Here is a 21112-nt window from a genome sequence, read left to right on the forward strand (position 1 = left end):
CTGACTGTTCCGCTTGAACGCGTTGAAAGGTGGGCTGAGTCAGAGCAGAGCAAACAAGGTTGAGCTGTGACGCACGACACCGTGCCTCACCTCCATACTGCGGACTCCATCAATGCATGGAGGAAAATTGTCACTTGGACAGGTTTGAACCACCCACCCGCAAGTCGGCATCCATACTAAGAATCAAACAGAAATGGCAACTCCAGACAAAAAAATGGTTGGATGTTATTTTTACTCTTCACCATGCATCGCACAACAATGTCAACACTGATAGATCATGACAGGAGGGCTATACGTCCATTTTTTAGGCGCAACGAGCCCAATGACCACAACAGATACAATCCGTTGGAAACGCATATATTTGCACATATTAATTCAATATCGCATCGGAGAATCACAAGCAGGACAACACCACAGCTATCTACTGTGACTATAGAAAGGGTACGTGTACAACGTGAATCAAAATGAAACACGCTCATCAACGGAAAGGATTATTAGGTTCTGCAGGTGTACCTAATGTTGTGGCCAGTAAGTGTACACATACATCTTCTTACATCTAATCACGTGACATCATCGACCACTTGAATAATGCAGACAACGTGTTTACACAAGTGATGCTCGCGAAATCCACGACTCACTTAGTCACACACTAAAACGTAATCATATTTTTTAGGTGTTCTTCAGAGTGGAGCTGCTTCATTAAATTACAATTAATCCATCAATGAGATTTCAAAATCAAAATAAACAAAAGACACATCACAGTGCTGTGAGGGGGGATGCAATGTCATGCTGAAACCGGAGAAGTAAAAACAATCGAACACTTTTCAAGTTGTCATACTTGTAAGCCAATACAAACACTTAGAAGAACGATAAAAATTGCATTTTTTCTTTTGCTTTATTTTGTTTCTGTTTTGTCAAATATTCTCTCATTTTGAATTTAATGCCAGCAATACATTAAAAAAAACTGTCATGTTTACCATAATCTGACCTTTTCTTGTCACAATACTCAATAAGTGTTTGGCTTCAACAGTTTGAACGTTAACTAAATTGTCTTTTAGTGAATCCAATTGAATATCGTATGAAAAGGATTTGGAAATCATGTCTTCTGGGGTTTATGTCCCAACTTCATCTGAAATGGGGTTTGTTTTACATGAGAACGCTGTTCGGGAATAATCGGAACAATTTTTCATACTCGCCGTCTCTTTTGCTCCGTGTCCATAGTCTATTTTGCATTTCTCTCATTTCCAAAAGTCTTTGCCTCTGGACCCCGTTCAGTCCTGACCAAGGTGGGATGTCAAAAGGACACTGTGCCCGAGGGGGGGGAGGCTGCTTCATCTTTTCTAAACTTGCCTGAGTGCCTGTGGCGGCACGTTCGGCAATCTGAAAATGTGCCTTCACCGCCTCCCAGAGGGCACAAAGCCGTGGCTACACCAGGCCGCTTTGCACGTTCACGTGGACCGGGTAGGGGTGGTAGACGAGCGAGGGCTGCGCCTGCGCCACAAAGTAGCTGCCGTAAATGGGCTCGCTCATGTAAGGGGCCGGTTGGTAGAAGCATGTGACCTTGGCGGCGTTGGGGATGGCGTTCTGCTCCCCCAGCACCCTCAGCGCCAGCACGGTGATCATGTTGAGCGTCTGCCGCCTCTCGTGACCCATCAGGCACACGGTGCTCTCGTCGATGACGCGGCGCAGAGTCATCAGGTAGTCGTACTTGCTGCTCTCCTCGCTGCCCGTCAAGTGGCAATGCAGGTACGCCTCGATCTTGCGCTGCTGCTCCTTCACGTCGGGAAAATCGATGAAGAAGCGCGAGCACATGTACCTCTCCAAAGACTTGATCTCCGTCTCGCTGGCTGGCCGAAAGTTCCTCACTAAGAGCTCGCTGTACTTGAGCAGGCCCCCTCCTCGAATCTCCTCGGGGTGGTGAGTGGCGATCAGGTGCTGCCGGAGGTGCTCCATGGCCTGCGCGAAGTCGCCATACATGCACTCCACTGCCACGGAGGACCCGAACGAGCTGATCGGTCGAGTCTCTGAACTGACGTCCCGAGTCGGTCCGACTTCCGCTTCATGTGTGTGGCCACCAGAATGGCAATCTGGAGGCTTCTTGGAATGTTTGGGCTTGACGGTTGGCTCCGCAGCCCGATGGGTTTCCGGTCCGGTGTAAAGTGTGCCAGCCGCACCTAAAACATTTGTCAAAGTGCTCTGCGAGGGAGCTACTCCATGAGCCCCGTCTTGCGACGGCGACTCGATTGGCGTTGCTATCGGCTCGGTGGTCATATCGGACACGTCTGTGAGCAAAGACCATTTTTCAGGACGACAGATCATCTTGCGGGACATTTTTCTTTGTAGTTTGGGCGAGGGGCAGTATTCTGGTAGAACCTCTGGGGACATACTGCAGGTTTTCTTCGCCGGGGGCGGGGAGGAGAACTCGTGACGGGACTCTTGCAGGGTGGCGACGGCAGAGTCCACTTGGACACAATCCTGCACGGCGGATTTCCCGAGCGATGCTTTACGCGAATGACAGGCCTCATCTTGAACTCGCAACTTTAAACAAGCCGGCGGAGACGAAACCACCGGAGATCCCTTGGATAACTCTTCTTTGTCATGGCCGGGCTCAAAAACAACATCCTCTTCGGCGCGCGCGTCCCGTTGCGGCTCCTCCTGCTGAGAGTGAACCTTGAAATCGACATCTTTCGACGCTAACTCCTCGTGTCCGTCGCGCTTTTCGGTCTGCGCTACCTCCTCAGCATCTCGACGATGATGCACGATCTCGCCACCGGAAGCCGTCTGAGGGACGCTGGAATGCCCTCGCTCTTCGTTCGCCCCCTCGCTGTCTTTGGACGCCAACTGGCGAGCATCCGAGGACAACTTCCTCCCTTGTCTGCTGTCACATTCCCAGTAGGACTCCAACATGCGGTCCAGGATGATCTGGAAGGAGTCGACGCTAAATTCAAACTGCCTGCGAAGAGCGCTGACGAATCTCAGGCCCAGCGTTTTGGCTCTGTTGTTGGACAGCGAGATGAGGCTCCATCTGTCGTGCTCGTTGAAAACTTTCACCATCTTTTGCACGTAAGCTTCTTTCATGGTCAGGCAGGTGATCTTGCGTCTGCTAACGCCGCATGGGAGGAGGTCTCTCAGGCTGCCCAACACCACCTCCTTGATCACCTGGAAGTCCTCCTGTCTGGGTAACTCCACCCCGAAAATAATGTCTAAGTCCCTGACGTCGAGGCCGTTGTCCCTCACCAGAACGTGGCTGGCGCTGGCTCCGTTGAGGCGGATCTCCTTCACCCGGATGTTTCTTTCGACAAGTCCATCCTTCACCACACGGATGATGTCTTTGGCACTCACCTGCAGCGTCGGAAAATTCCCTCGCCCGTGAATGGGAATGACCTCGGTTAGGATTTTATCGAGAGCCTGGAGCTGCTCCAGGGTCAGGTGGTGGAATCGTTTCTCGGTTGGAGGCGCCGTCATGCTGGTCTGTGAACACAGGTGGCAAAAGTAGAAGTGCAGGTACTCAAATACTTCTTTTTTTTTTTTTTAAATATGTTTATATATTTTATTAACTTACGGTAGCGTGCTCATGTTGAGAAGGAAAAAAATGACAAATGTCCTGTTAATAAATTAACAAAGCAATTTTGACAAAGTAAGGAAAGTACAGATATCGGGAAAGTAAATAATCCAATACAGATGGTGAGAAAATTTCATTGAAATACAATAATGAAGTCTAGAATTTTGAATCTTCAATGAAGCTAACGCACATCTTTATGGGATTTTGCAGGAAGTCTGAACCCGATGGCCTTTACTAGTTCTTTGCCTGTGAAGTGGCGGTGATGAATCTAACCATGTGATGCGCTTTGCGCACTCGAGGGCATGTGTGCATGAGGAGGCGCTTTTATTCCTGCTGCTATGAGGCGAAAGCTTTGCATTGTATTGAGGCTTCGTTATTTGTGGGATGACTCATTCCATTTCAGTAATCAACATCAAAACCATATTTAAAGCTACTAAGACACATTTGTGACAGTTGTAGGTTATTCAAGAAGGAATTTTATAGAAGATGTGAAATCTCACATTAGCGTTTTCTGATTGGATTATCATCATCTATTTTACTTGATTAATTCACTTTTTACTGCGGAAAGTGTCCCTATAAACGCTGCGTTTGAATTAAATGGCACTTTTTTTTTTTTTTATATATTCCAATTATTGATGCATTTTAATGAAAAGGTGAAAGATGATAGCTGTGAGTTTCATTACAAAGAAAAAATATAGATACTTGATGAAGTCGCAGCAAACAAGATGGTTCAGCATGTCATTATGTCCAAAGTGTTAAGGGTTTAAATCAGCTGGGTCCTTCAGCAGGAATCCTCTCTCCCCCATTTCCACTTTTTTTTTTTTTAAGTACAACACCATGAGTCATCCAGCTGCTCGATATTCAATGGCACGAATGCAAAACAAATAGTCCATAAGTGCAATTGTACCCTACGAATAAAGGCAATGAAGCACACATTCTATTTTGAAACGTGAGTTTTGATATTTCACTAAAGTTAATTTAGAAATGACCTGAAAGCCCGTTTTATTTTAGAGTAAACAGGTTGACAGCATATTATGGAGAAACATGATTGAAAAATAAACTTACCTTTTTTTTTTAACCCGACAAATTAAAACTGAACGCACAGCCGCAGAAAGGCAAACCCAAAAAGACTCTCGGATATATCCAAAAGGTTTATCGGACCTCTTTTAAAAAGAGGTTAAATCACTGGCAACTCGCGATATTATCCCCCTCCTCAGCACAGCGGCACTGTTTCCATGGCAATCGGGCGTCACGAACATTTACGGCAAATCACGACGCTCGTTCTCGCAACTTGGAGCCCACTCAAAGTGTCCGAGCAGAATTGTTGTATGTTAGGGGTCAGTCGAAAGTATGTTAAAGATGTTGGGGGGTGCGGAGTGGGTGGGGGTGGACTTGGTGGACTTCAGCGAACTGTCAGCGACGCTGCTCCGCCGGCGTGCCACCGCTCTGCTGGCTGTTGCGGGGTGAAACGTCGCAGCAGAGCCGACCGAGTGAGTCATCCACTCTCCCCCGCCGTGATCCACAACGTAAATCCTTTATCAGCAATCAAGCGCTGGTCCCGCCCCCTTCACAGACTGGTCCAATAAGAACGATGTTTTGTATCGCAAACGTCATGAACGGAGCATTTCCGACGAACGGAAAATGGGAGCGTTATTTTTCTATATTTGAAGGCGTAAACATTTCATTCATATTCGTGTTGGGAGGGTTGGCCCGTGCTTTATGCCATATTATACAATATAATACAATACAACTTTTTTTATATTACGTAGGGGAAATTTTGTAAATAAGAAAAGGGTTTTACCACAGCAATTCACAGTTGAATACACATACAGGACTTCAGAATATTAGTTGCAAAGTCAGCCAATTCTATTTACAAAATTATGTTATAATGACATAATACAATCAAATGTAAATGTAAAGTTGAAATTCCACGAGCGGTCTTGCTTTGAGCTTAAAACAGTTGTTACATCTTCAAGAGGGAATTTAACGAAGCCTTTTCCACATTTTCCACATCCAATGTGGCTGCGAAATTCCGCGCTAAGGCGGGGTCGACCATCTTTGTGACGTCAAACGAGGCAACACCACGTGACGTTGACGTCAGCCGTATTTTGGTAAGACACCAGGAAGTGCGGAAGACGACAACGAAGGAGACCGAAACCCGAGAAGACCGACGAATTTACGGACAAATCCAGCTTTCTTTTTGCGTTTTTTGGAATAAACACCTTTTGTGAACGTCGAAGCCACCGCAGAATATCAAGCATGGATAGTATCCTTTTAAAAGACCGACAAGTGTTGGAATGCGAAGATCTAGGCTCAGACGATCATAACACGGTCTTTTTGGACGATAGTAGCTTTGTTTACGTGTTTTAAAAACAGAAATAATGATAAACCGTCATATATTCGCTGAATTTAAAAGTAAATCTTAACTTATGCAGTCTACCCTAGACGCCGGTTTGAACTCTGCTTAAGGCCTTGAAAAAAGATCTGTTGCTAAAGATCGAATAGAAAACCCCCAATATGTACAACTTGATTTTTTTAAAAATTATTTTTATTTAAACACCAATCAAGTAGAACGTGCTGTTTTTATTTTTATTTCACCACGACTGTACAGTTTATAATAATCGAATGTGACTTTAAACTATGATGGCATATTGTACATGTGGTTGAAAGGTCTTATCATGGCAACCTGAGGCATTGAACTACTCTATTGAATTTATAGTCAACATTAAATGGAAATACTATTACCTGTATCTGTCACTAGCTACTGATTGCTCCAATGGTTAATGAGTTGTTTTAAGTTTGAATGGTTTCCAGTTTTGCAGTCTGTGACGTTAGCACTTGAATGTTTCTACTGCATTGTTTTGTTGAGAGCTCTGAGTCACTCTCAGCCCTTGTCATTCAAATGTATGTGCCACTGTTACTTGTTTTTCCTTTAACCTCATATCCTAGAGCATCTTTTCAGTTTAAAGTTTGCCGCCAAAGAACTCCAAAGAAACTCCAAGAAATGCGACAAAGATGAGAAAATGGAGAAAGCGAAAGTCAAGAAAGTATGTGGCCGAACAACCGGTTACTAGATTTGGCTGTAGACAGTTGACACTGTTTGTGTTTTATCTTTAGGCCATCCAAAAGGGAAACATGGACGTGGCGAGGATCCACGCAGAGAATGCCATAAGACAGAAGAACCAGTCTGTGACCTACTTGAGGATGAGCGCTCGGGTGGAAGCGGTGGCCGCAAGGGTCCAAACTGCTGTCACAATGAACCAGGTATTATCATATAAGAAACCGCGGAACGTTAAATAATGAAATCCCAACCAAAGCAAGAAAGGAACATAATGTGCGCATATACCGTGCAGTGTACATGGACAATCCCGAAAAACAAACACAAGACAAGGACACTCAAATGATATATTATTTGGACATTTTGTGGAGTCTGAAGGCCGAAGAGCTGCTTTTTATCTCTTTCTTTATTTTGTCGCTTCTGTCGACTGAAAATGACGTCACAGTTGCTCAGGTAACGACCAATCACGGCTCACCTGATTTCGGAATTTGAGCCATGATTCATTGCGTCCTTATCTGAGCCCTGAGCAACTGTGATGTCATTTTCAGTCGACAGAAGTGACAATATTGTCGGTTCCACTTTCGTAACCATGTTGTTCTTCTCAGGTCACCAAATCTATGGCTGGAGTGGTGAAAGGCATGGATGTCACTTTGAAGTCCATGAATCTGGAGAAGGTATAGTCTTTTTCAAAAATGTATGAAATAATTAAATGTCCCTATGGACAAATTGTGCCTGGACCCAAAAATTGATTATGAAGGGCTGTTGGGGTGCACTCATTTCTGTTGAGCACGGCTCATTCTCTGGATGTTTTCCTTGCAGATTTCATCTCTCATGGACAAGTTTGAGCGCCAGTTTGAGACGCTGGACGTTCAGACAGCGCAGATGGAAGACACGATGAGTAGCTCCACAACACTGAGCACTCCACAGGTACACGACAGTATTCATTCGACAGCGTGCTCTTCATTTTCCACACGCACACTCACGCCAATAATTTTAATGTGTGTTACAGACTCAAGTGGATTCATTGCTACATGAGATGGCAGATGAAGCAGGGTAATGTCCCGTAGGAAATCATCAAATATGCGTAGATTTAGTGCTCAAGTTAGTTTTATTTGAGGTGTATTGAAAGCTGCTTATTTCAGTTTGATGCACTTTGTTTAGGTTGGACTTGAACCTGGAGCTCCCTGAGGGGCAGATGGGATCGGTCGGCACCAGCGTGGCCTCAGCCGAACAGGTGAAGTGGCGTCTTGAAATGTTTCCCAGCAAGAAGGAGTAATAGTGACATTCTAAAATGAGTAATACTCCAAGAATGAAGTCCTTGGCGGACAAATGTTGTCCTAACCTGTGCTAATCCATAATTGTCTTTGCTTGTTGTCATCTAAAGGACGAGCTGTCACAAAGGCTGGCCAAACTCCGAGATCAAATGTAAAGGACAAGTGCAGTGGAGCGACATTGTACAACCGAGACCTGTCCATATGCATTACATGAATATTACTTTCAGATCTGTTTCTCCTCTTCACATTGGTGAATTTCTCTGGAGTATAACTCTTGTTGATTTAGTGTTTATAACAACTTACCAAAACTTAAAATGTTAGATTCGCACAGGAATGCTGAATATAGGAAATGTTGGTATGTCGCAAAACACATACACTGAAGAACTTGGAAGCAAGTGAATAGTGTGCCATTTTTTACTATATGTAAAGGCCAATTCCATACGATTACGGTGAAGAAGCGTTGGTCCGGGAAAGTCTTTTGTTCTTCATACTGTGTGACCGGTTATTCTTGTCTTTCTGTGTGAGTGACATTACAAATCCCTTTCTGATGACAAGGCCTTGTGTGGTAATCGACTGATCGTTTGGTTCCAGGTTACAATTTGCAGATTACACACAATAAACTTTTATAATATTACTACTTGTATCCCGTTGTCTTTTCAATAAATTATTCAACTCCATGTTGATGTGAAACTATTTGTTACACTATAAAAAAATGTATTGAAACTGTATTTACTGCTTTTTTCCCGTGCTTTTTCTCATTTAGGGCTAGCTGGAGCATTTTATTACATTTTTGTCTTACAATAAAATATTACACTGTCTTTCACCATTTACACTTTTGTCATAACCCAAACGAAGACAAGCAATATGAAATAAATTACGGAAATTCCCATTAAAAAACATTACGATCAATGCTTTTTTGAGTTATTGTCGAACAGCCAAAATATTATAACGTTCATCAGCATATCATTCTGTATATAGGCGGCCACAATCGACCTCAGTCATTCTTCAATACCTTTAGAAAATAATACGTTTTTGTTTCAAGATCAATAAAAACCGACCAGATAAAAATATTAACAATTCAAACTTTGAAATGGACGTCCGCTTTAAAACAAGTGGCCCGTAACCGGAATGACGAAAGTGCTTTTTTTTTCTGTCTGTCATCCACAACAGAGCGCCTACGTCACGTCATGTGACTGCGGCGTAAACAGGAAGCAGCTGATCTCAACTCTTGTCTGAACCTGATCCCATCAAGTAATGTACACAACTGGATTCTTTCACGCCAATAACTTATGTCTACCCTCGGTTGAACACAAGTAAACTTTCTGTCCAGTTTGGGTAAGATACTCAGATTGTAGTTTAATTATTTTTTAGCTAGCGGCTAAGCTACATGGCATAAATCTGTACCGTATGTCTCGCTAGCTGATTTAGCTTTAGCTTGCACATTGCTCCGTGTCTAAAAGTGGAGTTGAATGAAGTTAGGTAATTATTTAAGACGTCTAATTTCACCTAGTGCGTGTAGTTTTGCGTTTTCTTTTTAATTTTTCTTTCCTTTTTTTTTTTGCTAAAGTGGCTCCTGTGAAAGGGAACACGTAAGTGCAAAATATGTGTGCTAATTTGTGTGCCTCAGCTGAGGGCGAGGAAGAGGAGAACTGCGCATAAAGTCACCTGACCCGCAGCTCGTTGCAAACTTCCATCGTGTCTTCTGAAGGGGGATGTCCAGTTCAACCATGAAGAAAAAGGTCGGTTGCTCAAACACAACGCCATTTGACTTTTGATTGACACTGACAAAGTTCGACAGTATGTTTATTCAATTGATGAAATTGGAGCGGCTAGATGACGGAAGTCAATTTTCTTTACATTCACAACTGGAAGGTTCTTGACTTTACGTTTTTACATTGTAATGAATCTTTTTTTAAGGTGTTATTGATGGGGAAAAGTGGGTCAGGAAAGACCAGTATGCGATCAATCATCTTTGCCAACTACATAGCCCGAGACACGCGTCGCCTTGGAGCAACAAGTAAGAATGTCCAAGAAAGTCCATACATCTTCTTTCTTATTCTGCCCGTTTTTATAATTCAATCCTTTTTTTACTTGAACTGCAGTTGATGTAGAACACTCCCATGTGCGATTTCTTGGCAACCTCGTCCTAAACCTGTGGGATTGTGGAGGGTAAAGTACATTTGTTGATTATCTGCCAGCGTCTGCTTGATGCGATGATTAACACACACACATCCTTGCTTCCCCCAGACAAGACACTTTCATGGAGAACTACTTCACCAGCCAGAGGGACAACATCTTTCGGAATGTGGAAGTGCTTATTTATGTTTTCGACGTGGAGAGCCGCGAGCTGGAGAAAGACATGCATTACTACCAGTCGTGTCTGGAAGCCATCCTACAGAACTCCCCTGATGCTAAAGTCTTCTGCTTAGTACACAAAATGGATCTTGTGCAGGAGGACCAGAGGGACTTGGTAGGGTGGATGTTCATTGTTGCAGAGTTATACATAAAATACATCTGGCCATACAGTTGTGTAAAACCGGCTCCGGTGAGATAAATAAGTTTGAAATTAAATGTAAAAACCTTTGTATAAAATTTAATGCCAAAGACTAAAATGAGTAAATAGTTATTTTTGTCTACTTAATGTCGTTTCTGGGAGGCAGTCATCGTTTTTTCAAAGCACTATTTTAATTCATTTACGGTGATATTTTGTCAACGTTAATTTTAGACATTTTATTCATTTTCATTAACTACAATAATTTTGTGTGTGTGCGTGTGTTGCCTTTAGATCTTTAAGGAACGTGAGGAGGACTTAAAGAGATTGTCCCGACCTTTAGCTTGCACGTGCTTCAGGACGTCCATCTGGGATGAAACCCTGTACAAGGTTTGCCCGCGTGACCGGTCGTGAGATTTTTTTTTCTTCTAATAAGCCTGACCGATGCTCGACCAAATGCTTAAATACGTATTCCTGCAGGCGTGGTCCAGCATTGTATACCAGCTTATCCCGAACGTCCAGCAACTTGAGATGAACCTGAGGAATTTTGCGCAGATTATCGAGGCAGATGAAGTCCTTCTTTTTGAGAGAGCCACATTCCTGGTCGGAATACAAAACAAAGCAACATCTGGGCACCATGTTTGCACCCCATATGTAAACATATATTCTTTACTGCCGTTTTTTGTGCAATGCTTTCAATGCAGGTGATCTCCCACTACCAGTGCAAAGAGCAGCGGGATGCTCACCGCTTTGAGAAGATCAGTAACATCATCAAACAGTTCAAACTCAGCTGTAGGTACGTTCACAGAATAGTCCAAATGTCACGCAACGTGAGACATGCGTAGAACTGTCTTGTATCGCAGGTTATGTTTGCGTCGCCCCCTCCCGTCCTAATCAGAAAAAGCCAAAGAAACAAAGCGAAAGGTCAGCACTCATGAGGCTGACATTCTTTCATTCTATTTCAGTAAACTGGCAGCCTCTTTCCAAAGCATGGAAGTGAGGAACTCCAACTTTGCGGCCTTTATTGACGTCTTCACCTCCAACACATACGTCATGGTCATCATGTCAGACCCGTCTATCCGTAAGTAGTCACCGAATCGTACAGTGGAGCCTATATGAGTATGTTTTTTTATGACTAGTGATATTATCCCATGGATTTAAATTAGCTGAGATATAAGGTTTTTTTTTTTATTCCCAAGTCTTGCATTACTGTAAAATATATTTAAAAGCTTTGACCATGCATTAAAATGTCCGTGATTTCTAATGCACTTTTAATTCTATTATTAATCTTATTATGAGGGAATCGAATATATACATAATTTATTAATTTTATTTGTGTCACAATAAGTGTGATGATAACCACAGAACCAGAAATGGAACTTGTTTCAATGTAGGAATTTTTTTTCTCTCCAATAGGCACATTTTTTTATTTGCACCCCGCCCCCCTCACAATTAAATGTTAAATGAAATAAATTGACTTGTATATTGCGGCTTGATTTCCAACAGCCTCTGCGGCCACCCTCATCAATATCCGGAATGCTAGGAAACACTTTGAGAAGTTGGAACGAGTGGACGGACCCAAGCACAGCCTGCACATGCGAATGCGCTAGCCGCCATGTTTGTCAGCCAATCAGCTCCCAGATGTTTGCGCCGCCCCTTTTCAAAACACAAGGAGACCTGCATCCTTGCCTCACTATATCCTCACATTCAATCACACCTCATACGAGGGTTTTGTTTCCCGGTCATTTTAAGCACCACATTTTTTTGTGGCAATTATTTGTCCTCTTGTGTCCTATTAGATAATGAAAAAAATGTGTTTACTCTGAGGGGAGAGATCTTATGACCTTCACTATTGTATACTGAAGACCCCAGTTATCAGGGTTCTCATTCTCTTTTTTCACCCCCAATAAGAAATGCAACAGCTACTGCTCCAATGTATATGTGAAGTATGTGTGCTGTTCTTTGAAAATACAAGCAATATAGTTTTATTCAGAAATACCAAGTGCGTGTGTGTGTGTGTGTGTGTGTGTGTTTGATCACATCTTAAAACTACTTCAGCACAAAACTTCGCCCACCCCTGAAAATCCAGATGTGGTTTACATATGTCACTTCACATATGTAGTTGAATTAAATAAAAAAAAATTAAATATGAATTTGACTGTTTGTGAGGCAAAATTGAAAAATTAGATGAGACGTTAACATATTTGGAATCCCGGTGGTATTAAACGTGCTCAAAAGGGCGCGGTGCATTTCTGCCGATTAAAATGAGTCCAATCTGCCTTCTGACAAATTTCAATCTCGCATTTTGGCAGCAGAAGTGACCTCATTAGGTAAAGGAATTAGAGTAATCAGTCATTACGCAATGTGGGATACACCCTCACCAACTTGTTTGTTTGCTGTTGAACTTGCCAACTTTGATAGGAAAATATTTCATCTGTATTTAACGATACACTACTTCAGTTTTTTTCTTTTTAAACAGAATTCCACCTTAACTCCACTGGGTTAAGAGGAATTAGGTTTAGGACGTGCAAGGTACTTTTCGCATACTTAATTGGTACACCTGTACACTAATGTGGTCCAATGTCAGTATAGATGAAGATACTCAAAAAAAACAAGTGTCCATGTTCTTTGACAGGTCACTAGTACAAGTGGATATAAAAAGTTTACACACCCCTGTTCTAAAACCAGGTTTTTGTGATATAAAGAAATAAGACCAGGACAAACATACCAAACTTTATCCACCATGAATGTGACCGCTGACTTGTACGACTTAATTCAAATAAGGAATTATGAACCGTTCGAAATTTCCAAATAGCAGTCAGTTGGGTTTAAAAAAAAAAAAAACACTTGCGTACACATGCGCATATTATAAGTCACATTAATGATGGTCAGTTTTGACATTATCTCGGTGTCATTTTTGTACGTCATAAAAACCTTGCATTTGAAAAGGGGTTGTGTAGACTTTTACTTGTAAGGCTGACTGGCATCCTGGAATGCCAAGGCGACGTCCAGTGGAAATTCCCCCGTCGTTTTGTTCAGCGAGGGAAATTCGAATAGACTACAACAACAGAACTCTTTGTTTTGTTATAAACCCTCCTGTTGTCTTGAAATTTCCTACAATTTTTTCTTAATCCAGCGATTCAAACCATTTATGTTTCAAAGTTTATTGACTGCCGAACTCGCCGTGCAAAAAAAAAAAAAAAAACTTCCACTCGTTCTTATTTATTCATTAATTTATTAAATGGGTCAATTTGACCTGTAATGTTGCCACCTTTAACATAATCACGAGTCGTAGAGCAAAAAATGTCCCAAAAAAAATGATCATCAGCTTGAGCCATCCATTTATGGCGTCTGTGTTGTAGGTCTGACCTGGAAAGATAATTGTGTTTGTGAACCCAACAAGTGGCCTTCCAGCATCTCTCCTTGGGCTTTGTTCCCAGGAGGGCCAGCAAGCGATGAGGTGTTCAGGGCCAGAGCCCTTGTCTTGATCAAAATCCCTCAGCTGATGCAACCAAACACGAGGTGTTTACATATAATTATGCTGACAGCTTTACATACTTGGCATGACAAAGAATAGTGGATAGTATCGTGTTTCCCAAAACAGGTGTTTAAAAAAAAAAACTGACAAAGACACAATCCGAGTGGATCGCTTCTTAGAAAAAGTTAATGATACATTTTTTTGTTATTTTTAACCAGAGCTTCACTGATAATTTCTTGGTAGCTCAGTATGATTTTTAAAATTTTTTTTTTTTACCCATTTTTAGATCCAAATCTTGCTGCGTCAAATCCTCAACATTGGGTATAAATAACAAAGCATTGGCTCGCTCCATTTTGGACCCAGCGCTGGGTTGGCCATTTCACCCACAATTTGGGTTACTTTGAACCAAGCAGATTCAAGAGTGACGTGTTTGGCTGTCCCGTTCAAAAACAAGTCTGAAAGTATCGAACATTGTCTCCCGTTGCCCACTTGCAAGGGCGTGACAGTCCCTTAATGGCCTCGTCCGCCAAGCGAGAGCTCACAACTTGCAAAAACTCGTAAGTTTGGGCACTTGGAATTCAAGGCACAGCTGTATTCCGAAGAGGGGCGTCACCAGCGTGGATGGAGGGCCGTGCTTGGGCGTCACCGACCGTCGTCTCCAAATCCACAATGACGTCGTGGCTCGCGTCCGTTTGATTCATCCACTGCTCCAGCAGAGTGACGCGTTGCTTCAGCCTCTGCTGCGTGCGCGTGTACTCGCAGAGAAGCCGCGAGAAGCGAGTGTGGAGGCTGTCGAGGGAAGACTCCAGCCTCTCCACCTTCTCTTCCGTGTCTTCCCGCTGCAGTCCGCCGCTCTCGGCGTCGTGCTCCAGCATTCCCTCTTTGATGAGGATCTCGCGGCCCCTCTCCTCCAGAACCGTCCTAGCGTCCGGATACTCGGTCACGGCCTCCATTAAATCGTCCTTTGAGAGGCAGAACAGATCCGAGTATCCCAAACTGCGAATGTTGGCGGTCCGCCGGTTGCCCATTTTGCTTCCTTTTATATTCAAAATGCTGATTTCTCCAAAGCAGCTGCCGGCGATCAGGAGAGCGTACTGAGTCACGCCGTCGTCTCCCACCACAGCCAGCTTCCCCTCTTTGATGATGTACATCTCTTTCCCGATGTCCCCTTTCCGGCAAATGTAGTCCCCCGGACTAAAGACCTGCGGGCGTAATTTGAGCACGAGCTCCACCAGCAGTCCCGCCTCACAATCTTGAAAGATGCGCACTTTCTTCAAAGTTTCCAGGTGGACATTGATGGCGATCTCGGCTCGCAGTTTGTTGGGCAGGTTCTTGAGCACCTCTTGCTCGTCTACCGCTTTCTTGTTGGTCCAGAGGTAGTCGAACCACTTGATGACGCGAGTCTCCAGTTCTCGGCTGACTTTGCGGAAGTGCATGTAATGTTTGATGGCGTCGATCCGAGCCTGGAATTCGGCACGGGTGGCGTTCATGTTGGCGATCATAGAACCGACGTTTCCTACAATGGTGGCAAAGATCAGGACACCCACCAGAAAATCAAAAACCACAAATAGGTACTCTTCATCTCGCACCGGTGCCGGCATCTCTCCGATAGTGGTGAGCGTGAGCGTAGACCAGTACAGACAATACACGTAAGTCCGAGTTAGCGAGGAATACTCCGGTTTGGACATGTTTGGGAACACCCAAGTGTCTGAGCCCAAGCCTAAAGATTTGGAGATGGCATAGTAGATGCAGGCGTTCCAGTGAATAATGACCAGGATGTAGAGCACTAAGTTGCAGATGCGGAAGATGTTGGGGTAGTTGGTGCGTGTCTCGGTGCGGTCGAAGAACTCGAACATTCGCGGGAAGCGCAGCAGTCGGTTGAACCTCAGTTGAGGCGTGTGGATGCCGGTGGAGAAGTAGGCCAAATCGGTGGGCAGGATGGAAACCACGTCCAGCTTGAATTGTAACGTCCGCACGTAGCTCTCCCTGAGCTTGGCGTGGTCCTTCACCAGGAGGCCTTGCTCCAGGAAGCCTGGAAGCAAATGTCGGGTTAGGCCTCGTCGCCGCGCACATTTACACAGCTGACTTGAGCCAGGGCATTTTATTTTTATTTTTATTTTTATTTTTTTTATTTTTATTTTTATTTTTATATATTTTTTATTTTTATTTTTTTATTATTTTTTTTCTGAAACGTTCTTCGTTCAAATCAATTTTATTGAAACTGGCTCCGGATTCCAATCGAGGTCGTTGAGGCAATGTCAGTCCTCTAATTTTGTGTTCCCTGTCCAATTCCTCAAGTAAACGCAACTCCCGGGCGGCTGTAAGAAAAGGCTGTTTTGTTTCACGTTTATCGATGAAATGAACAGTTGTGCAGCGGATCAAGTCCGATGTTTTTTGTGACAAATCTGCAGACGGAAAACAAAAAAATTACCGGACTGACCTGGAATGGGAACGAGTGAGACAACTTCAAAAACGGAGCAAGTTTAGAGAAGGGCAACACAAACACACCAGATAAACGAGCAATGTTCAAAGTTGTAAATGACGTCTGAGAAGGTGACGGATTGAAAGCATTATTACTGACGGAATGGCCAATTTTGCTACTCGAGTTTAGCGACTGATATTGCACGAAAGAACATGTCACCTGTGCGAAGGCGTACACACGTGTCCATGACGTAAACAATGTCGGAGAGGTAGTCAAGCACCAACCAGCAGATGTAATTGGCCACTTGCAATCTATCAAAACATGCCCTGTGGATTTGAATAGAAAAAAATTCAACTAGTCGCTGTTTTCCCATCCCAGATGTTTTGTTTGTTCTTACCTCGCCACAACAAGGAACCAGTTGTAAAGCACCGCTGCGGCGATGACGAATAACCAGCGGTAGTAGGCGTCGTCAGATGGAGACACCACATAAACGTTCCATTTGGTCCTGAAGGCAAATTCAATGTTAGTTTCAAACGTTCAAAGCAAATAGAAGAAGAAGCTAAGCTCACAAAATTTTTGGTTGCTCAACATGGGAGGTGTCGTCACCAAATATTGACAAACATCTCATTATTAGATTACTTAGTCTCACATTTAAATTAGCCATCCATTTTTCGGGGGAGCTGGAGCTCCTTCCAGCTGATTTTGGGTGATAGGCTGAGTTCACCCTGGACTGGTCGCTAGGAAATCACTATTCCCACTGAGTGCGTTGGCGACATACCTCAGGATCCCTTTGGCATTGTTGCCGTTGGCATCCGTTTGCACGTTGCTTGTGCGGCTGGGGGCGTTTCGCAGCTCCGGCCCTCTGAAGCGTTCCAGGAAGGAATCCGGTCGCTCCTGCTCCTGGATCAAGCTCCGGTGAGCCCATTCCCTCAGTCTCACCACCAGGCTCACCAGTCTGACATGCAGCAGTACGAGTAATGAAATGAGGCTGAGCGTGTTTCGTGCAAGTAAGCCTGCCCTACTCTCACATCAATCTACTGCTGGCCAATGGAGAGCGTCGCTTTTGTTCCCATGACAACCAGGGATGGCGCTTTACAACAAGGCAAGTGTATGCACTTTCTATCTTTCTGAATGCCAAATGCAAAAGGTAAAGGTAGGTTCTGTGCATTTGAATTAGAAATGACTATTTATTTTTTGTTATTTTGCATTTTTAATTATTTACAATACATTTAAGAAATCCGTGAATTCAAAATATTTTCATTTAATGAATTACAATAAATCCATTAAGCAACTATTTAATGAGATGAATGAATCCCAAAAAATCTGAATAAATGGTGGACCGTATTAAAGAACGTAAAAGCCTTACTTAGCCCATCTTTGTTGTCTGCTGCGTTTTTACCTTGAAACTGCTCCATTCCTTTGAAAAGAGTTTCTGGAGTTGCCACCGTGAGGATCGAGAGCAGCGACCCTTTGGAGCTCCGAGGACGTGTCGTCACAGATGGACGGAACCCTCCAACGCAAATTGGAAAATTTACAAAAAACAAAACATTAGACTGTGCCAAACCAATCTTGTTTCTCAATTAGTTAATTCATTTCGAGCTTTAGGAGTTTAACTATACTTGAGCGAGCTAGCTTAAAAGGCACATGTATCTTTTAATAGAGTAATATGCCATCCCCTACCCCCCATTTTTCGCAGAGGATAAAGAATATATGCCAATTCCTCTACATATGTTGCTACATTTGTGTACAAATATCTGTCACATAAAATGTTATAATGCTGCCACATAGATGCTGTTTGTTGCCCATGATGTTAAGCATTATGTGCTAGCATCAGGTTAGCGGATTTAAATTGGCAATGTCCACATGTAAAAAATAAAAAGGTCTTCTTCAGTTGTACGGTGCCTCATGATAGGGCATATTCCTTAAACGAATTTTTAATCTCACCTGCTAAGAATACTCCCGGCTCTCTCAATTTCCTCCTCCAAACTGGTCTTGACTGACAGGTTGTGGGGCGACCGATCTCTTTCAGGCGTGTGGCCTGTCATCTTCATCCCTTCCCTGCCGAGGTACAAATGCACACTGTGACGTCACACCGAGACACGATATTCCCCGTGCAGACGCAAGTTCCACCCGACGAAATGCAGGAACTACATCTCCCAGCATGCCGCGCAACGCGAACCGGTGCGTCGCCTTCAGCCACTTGATTACAGCTGGCGTGTGGAAAGCAGCGGAGACACGCCGTCTCTCTTCGAAAGTAAGCCCTAGTGTACCTTTCATGATGTCACAACACACGTGACACACACGCACTTAATGGAAGAGTGTTCACGTGATGACAGGCGTCGTGTTGTGTTGTGTTGTGTTGTGTGTGTGTTGCTTGTTTCTGGCGTGTACGTCAGGCTGCAGTCTGGGGACCGTGGGTGTCCGCCACGGTGGTGCACATGGTGACTGGGGAAAGTTGAGATGGAAAAGCAGCGACTCGCTGCTTGGTGAGGCTGAGCGACGGGAAAGACGGTTAGTGTTCAGCCTCCGAAGCTCTGAGAGGTATTTAGATGACTGTTACCACCGTGCGACTAATTGGAGGATCATTAATGAAAACACACGGAGGCGTCTTGAAGCTCTGAGAGCAAATCAGATGCTCTCCCTCGGGCTCTGTGTCACTTGGGTAACCAGTGGGCTGTGTGCGTGTGTGCGCGCGCGCGAGTGCGTCTGTCACCTACGCTGCTCTGTTTAATGACTTGTACAGATGAAATAACAGCATGACCTCCTCAATGTTTGTTCGAGCATGCAAACGATTCCCGGTTAAATAATTAAAGAGAAAAATAATGAAATCTGATGGAACTGCAGTGCATGGATTCAGACTTTATTACATTGTTGCTTCGAATTGATATTTATATAAAATAATAACATGACGATGATACCACATTTGACACAAAAAATTAAATCTAGATTTAATTGCTGAAATAGCCTATTTTCTACATGCAAAAATTATAGTCCGGTGCAAAAAATGAACTGAACAACATTTTTCCCCTTGAATTCATCTACATAATCTCCACAATAACATATCAAAATGCAATGATTATAAAGTTATGCAAATTAAAAAAACGAAATCTGAAAATGTAGAGAATCACGCTGTGAGTTGTACTTACCTTTGATGACTTTCTGTTAGTCCAATAACATCCGCATGGTGCCCTCACGCAGACGTAACGAGCCAGTCCATCTCTGCTTGGATTCAAGGATGCAGCAGTGAAATTAAATCCAGTGAGTGCAGTCACGTAACATAACCTGACCTCCTCCTCCTCCTCCTCCTGTGCTGGAGTGCGTCTACTTGACAGAGACAGGAAGGTTGGAAGATGAGGTGCAGCAGTCGATAAAGGGCGGGCGAAATTGCGCAAGGTGGAGAGAGAGCAGGTTTAAACTCAGAATGACCGGGAGAACGTCTTCAGACCCAGGACAGGAGAATCTTCAAAATCAGAGCTGTTGCATGGACTCATTGGTTTCCCTCTTTGTAGCCAACATGTACATGAAAGGAGTGGAATGAAAACGCCCTCAGATAAAGGCCAAAATCGTTGGGAAGCAAACTTTGCCATGTTGTGTTTATGCCGTACATTTGAGTGAGGAATCAAACGACCAGGCAACTGGAGAGCGAGTAAAGCTTGCTCATCATTCATCTATGAAAAAACAAAATGAATGCGTGACGTTTTTTTTTTCTCATTCTAAAAACATAACAAAGACCAGTAGGGAGTACAGCCCAGAGGACGTCATGTCTGCCTGACACTCAGGCCACTGAACTGTGTAAAAATCAATCTGTCACCCCTCCACCTTTTTCTAGAACACTGAAACACTGTCAAACTAACAAAGCATAATGTCCCCCGAATCAAACCCACACTAAAACTCCCTTTATACCATTTTTTTTGTCTCGTGCAAATGGAAATAAAATGCGATCACAGAAAATTAAAAAATGTGTGGGAAAAAAAAGAAGTATCAACAATCAAGGGCAATAACAATAAGCAGGTAGATAAAAAGGAAGTAGGCAGCAATAAAAAAAAAAAAAAAAAAGGAAGACTGAGGTGTTGATCATAAACGTCGTTGCCACTGAAGAGATAACGATGCAATAAACTGAATGGAGCTTCTTGCTTTTGACTAGACACGTGTCTGTAGAACCGGGATGGGCAACTTAAATGAAAGAGGGGGGGGGGCACGATTTTTCATCAGCGCTACCGGGGTGCAACATATAACCACAAAGTTCCTAATCAGCTGTAGATCAAAAGGCTGTTTTAAACGTCATTGTCTTAACATATTTCATGCTCAAACCATGTAGAGAAGATCAAGACCAAGGGTTGGATAATTCAAAAATGACCGCGATAATATTTTGTATCTGAGCGCAAAAGGCTCTCATGCATTAAAAAAAAAAAAAATAAAAAATTAAAGGATGGCACAAAACTGCTGAGCAAGCCAATATCAAATTCAGTAACAAATTTTGTGCATTTTTCCCTCCAAAAATGACCTCACTCAAAATTATCATATACAACTATTATTCCGGTGCTGTTGGACTCCATGTCATTCCAAATCCTCAAAAAATTATTAGGCCTACTCACATTGTTTAGGGCAATGCAAGACAGCATAAGCACAACTAAGCCATGTCTGCCATCTAGTGGTTAATGGTGATAATACAGCGCAAGACTAAACAGTGTACCATTGCTATTTTGTGGGCTGACATGCGAGTCGCTAATATCATATAATATAATTTAACTTTTTGGCATAATCCCACAAAATTCACCTCAATACTGGTGTTGGCATAAAAAATAATTTTTGGGACGGAACTCAATG

The 21112-nt window shown here is 43.3% G+C and overlaps 4 protein-coding genes across 7 annotated transcripts; 2 read left to right on the plus strand and 2 right to left on the minus strand.

Annotated features, from left to right (window-relative positions):
* Window positions 1-244: 244 nt before the first annotated feature.
* Window positions 245-5096, minus strand: LOC148320334 (terminal nucleotidyltransferase 5C-like). Of its 2 annotated transcripts, none has more exons than XM_088280325.1 (2): window positions 4628-5096; window positions 245-3471 (listed from the first exon to the last, which is right to left on the minus strand). In XM_088280325.1, exon 2 carries the CDS (start codon window positions 3463-3465, stop codon window positions 1426-1428), a length of 2040 nt encoding a protein of 679 aa, XP_088136451.1. In that variant the 5' UTR covers window positions 3466-3471; window positions 4628-5096; the 3' UTR covers window positions 245-1425. The 2 variants fall into 2 exon arrangements, with proteins under 2 accessions (XP_088136451.1, XP_088136450.1); XM_088280324.1 differs by having other exon boundaries at window positions 3563-5096.
* Window positions 5097-5656: 560 nt separating this feature from the next.
* Window positions 5657-8528, plus strand: chmp1b (charged multivesicular body protein 1B). The gene is made up of 8 exons (XM_088280136.1): window positions 5657-5828; window positions 6512-6609; window positions 6680-6826; window positions 7226-7294; window positions 7440-7547; window positions 7630-7673; window positions 7782-7854; window positions 8005-8528. Exons 1-8 carry the CDS (start codon window positions 5822-5824, stop codon window positions 8047-8049), a joined length of 591 nt encoding a protein of 196 aa, XP_088136262.1. The 5' UTR covers window positions 5657-5821; the 3' UTR covers window positions 8050-8528.
* A 506-nt stretch (window positions 8529-9034) lies between these two features.
* On the plus strand, window positions 9035-12387 carry rraga (Ras-related GTP binding A). 2 transcript variants are annotated; one of them, XM_088279557.1, is made up of 10 exons: window positions 9035-9145; window positions 9522-9633; window positions 9812-9911; window positions 9997-10063; window positions 10142-10364; window positions 10680-10775; window positions 10866-10988; window positions 11090-11181; window positions 11351-11466; window positions 11892-12387. In XM_088279557.1, exons 2-10 carry the CDS (start codon window positions 9607-9609, stop codon window positions 11993-11995), a joined length of 948 nt encoding a protein of 315 aa, XP_088135683.1. In that variant the 5' UTR covers window positions 9035-9145; window positions 9522-9606; the 3' UTR covers window positions 11996-12387. The 2 variants fall into 2 exon arrangements, with proteins under 2 accessions (XP_088135683.1, XP_088135682.1); XM_088279556.1 differs by having other exon boundaries at window positions 9057-9229.
* Window positions 12388-14157: 1770 nt separating this feature from the next.
* Window positions 14158-19585, minus strand: LOC148320337 (cyclic nucleotide-gated cation channel-like). 2 transcript variants are annotated; one of them, XM_088279877.1, is made up of 7 exons: window positions 19432-19585; window positions 18230-18343; window positions 17685-17795; window positions 17064-17240; window positions 16683-16790; window positions 16505-16611; window positions 14158-15895 (listed from the first exon to the last, which is right to left on the minus strand). In XM_088279877.1, the coding sequence occupies exons 2-7, from the start codon at window positions 18334-18336 to the stop codon at window positions 14442-14444; spliced, it is 2064 nt and encodes a 687-aa protein (XP_088136003.1). In that variant the 5' UTR covers window positions 18337-18343; window positions 19432-19585; the 3' UTR covers window positions 14158-14441. The 2 variants fall into 2 exon arrangements, with proteins under 2 accessions (XP_088136003.1, XP_088136004.1); XM_088279878.1 differs by lacking the exon at window positions 19432-19585 and having other exon boundaries at window positions 18230-18530.
* Window positions 19586-21112: the final 1527 nt, after the last annotated feature.

The sequence above is a fragment of the Idiotropiscis lumnitzeri genome, chromosome 17, assembly GCF_059441095.1.
Source record: "Idiotropiscis lumnitzeri isolate Australia: NSW breed Sydney's pygmy pipehorse chromosome 17, RoL_Ilum_1.0, whole genome shotgun sequence".
NCBI classification, from domain to species: domain Eukaryota; kingdom Metazoa; phylum Chordata; class Actinopteri; order Syngnathiformes; family Syngnathidae; genus Idiotropiscis; species Idiotropiscis lumnitzeri.

What these genes read in the sequence shown, in the direction of transcription:
- rraga (XM_088279557.1), top strand. Translation starts at nt 9,607, where the DNA reads ATGTCCAGTTCAACCATGAAGAAAAAG. An exon ending in GCGTCGCCTTGGAGCAACAA is followed by an intron (nt 9,912 to 9,996) that starts GTAAGAATGTCC and finishes CTTGAACTGCAG; the next exon opens with TTGATGTAGAACACTCCCAT. An exon ending in TTGAGAGAGCCACATTCCTG is followed by an intron (nt 10,989 to 11,089) that starts GTCGGAATACAA and finishes CTTTCAATGCAG; the next exon opens with GTGATCTCCCACTACCAGTG.
- LOC148320334 (XM_088280325.1), bottom strand. Translation starts at nt 3,465, where the DNA reads ATGACGGCGCCTCCAACCGAGAAACGATTCCACCACCTGACCCTGGAG.
- chmp1b (XM_088280136.1), top strand. An exon ending in GAGATGGCAGATGAAGCAGG is followed by an intron (nt 7,674 to 7,781) that starts GTAATGTCCCGT and finishes CACTTTGTTTAG; the next exon opens with GTTGGACTTGAACCTGGAGC. An exon ending in GCGTGGCCTCAGCCGAACAG is followed by an intron (nt 7,855 to 8,004) that starts GTGAAGTGGCGT and finishes TGTCATCTAAAG; the next exon opens with GACGAGCTGTCACAAAGGCT.
- LOC148320337 (XM_088279877.1), bottom strand. Translation starts at nt 18,336, where the DNA reads ATGAAGATGACAGGCCACACGCCTGAAAGAGATCGGTCGCCCCACAAC. An exon ending in AGGAATGGAGCAGTTTCAAG is followed by an intron (nt 17,241 to 17,684) that starts GTAAAAACGCAG and finishes GCTGCATGTCAG; the next exon opens with ACTGGTGAGCCTGGTGGTGA. An exon ending in GTGTGTACGCCTTCGCACAG is followed by an intron (nt 15,896 to 16,504) that starts GTGACATGTTCT and finishes ATTTGCTTCCAG; the next exon opens with GCTTCCTGGAGCAAGGCCTC.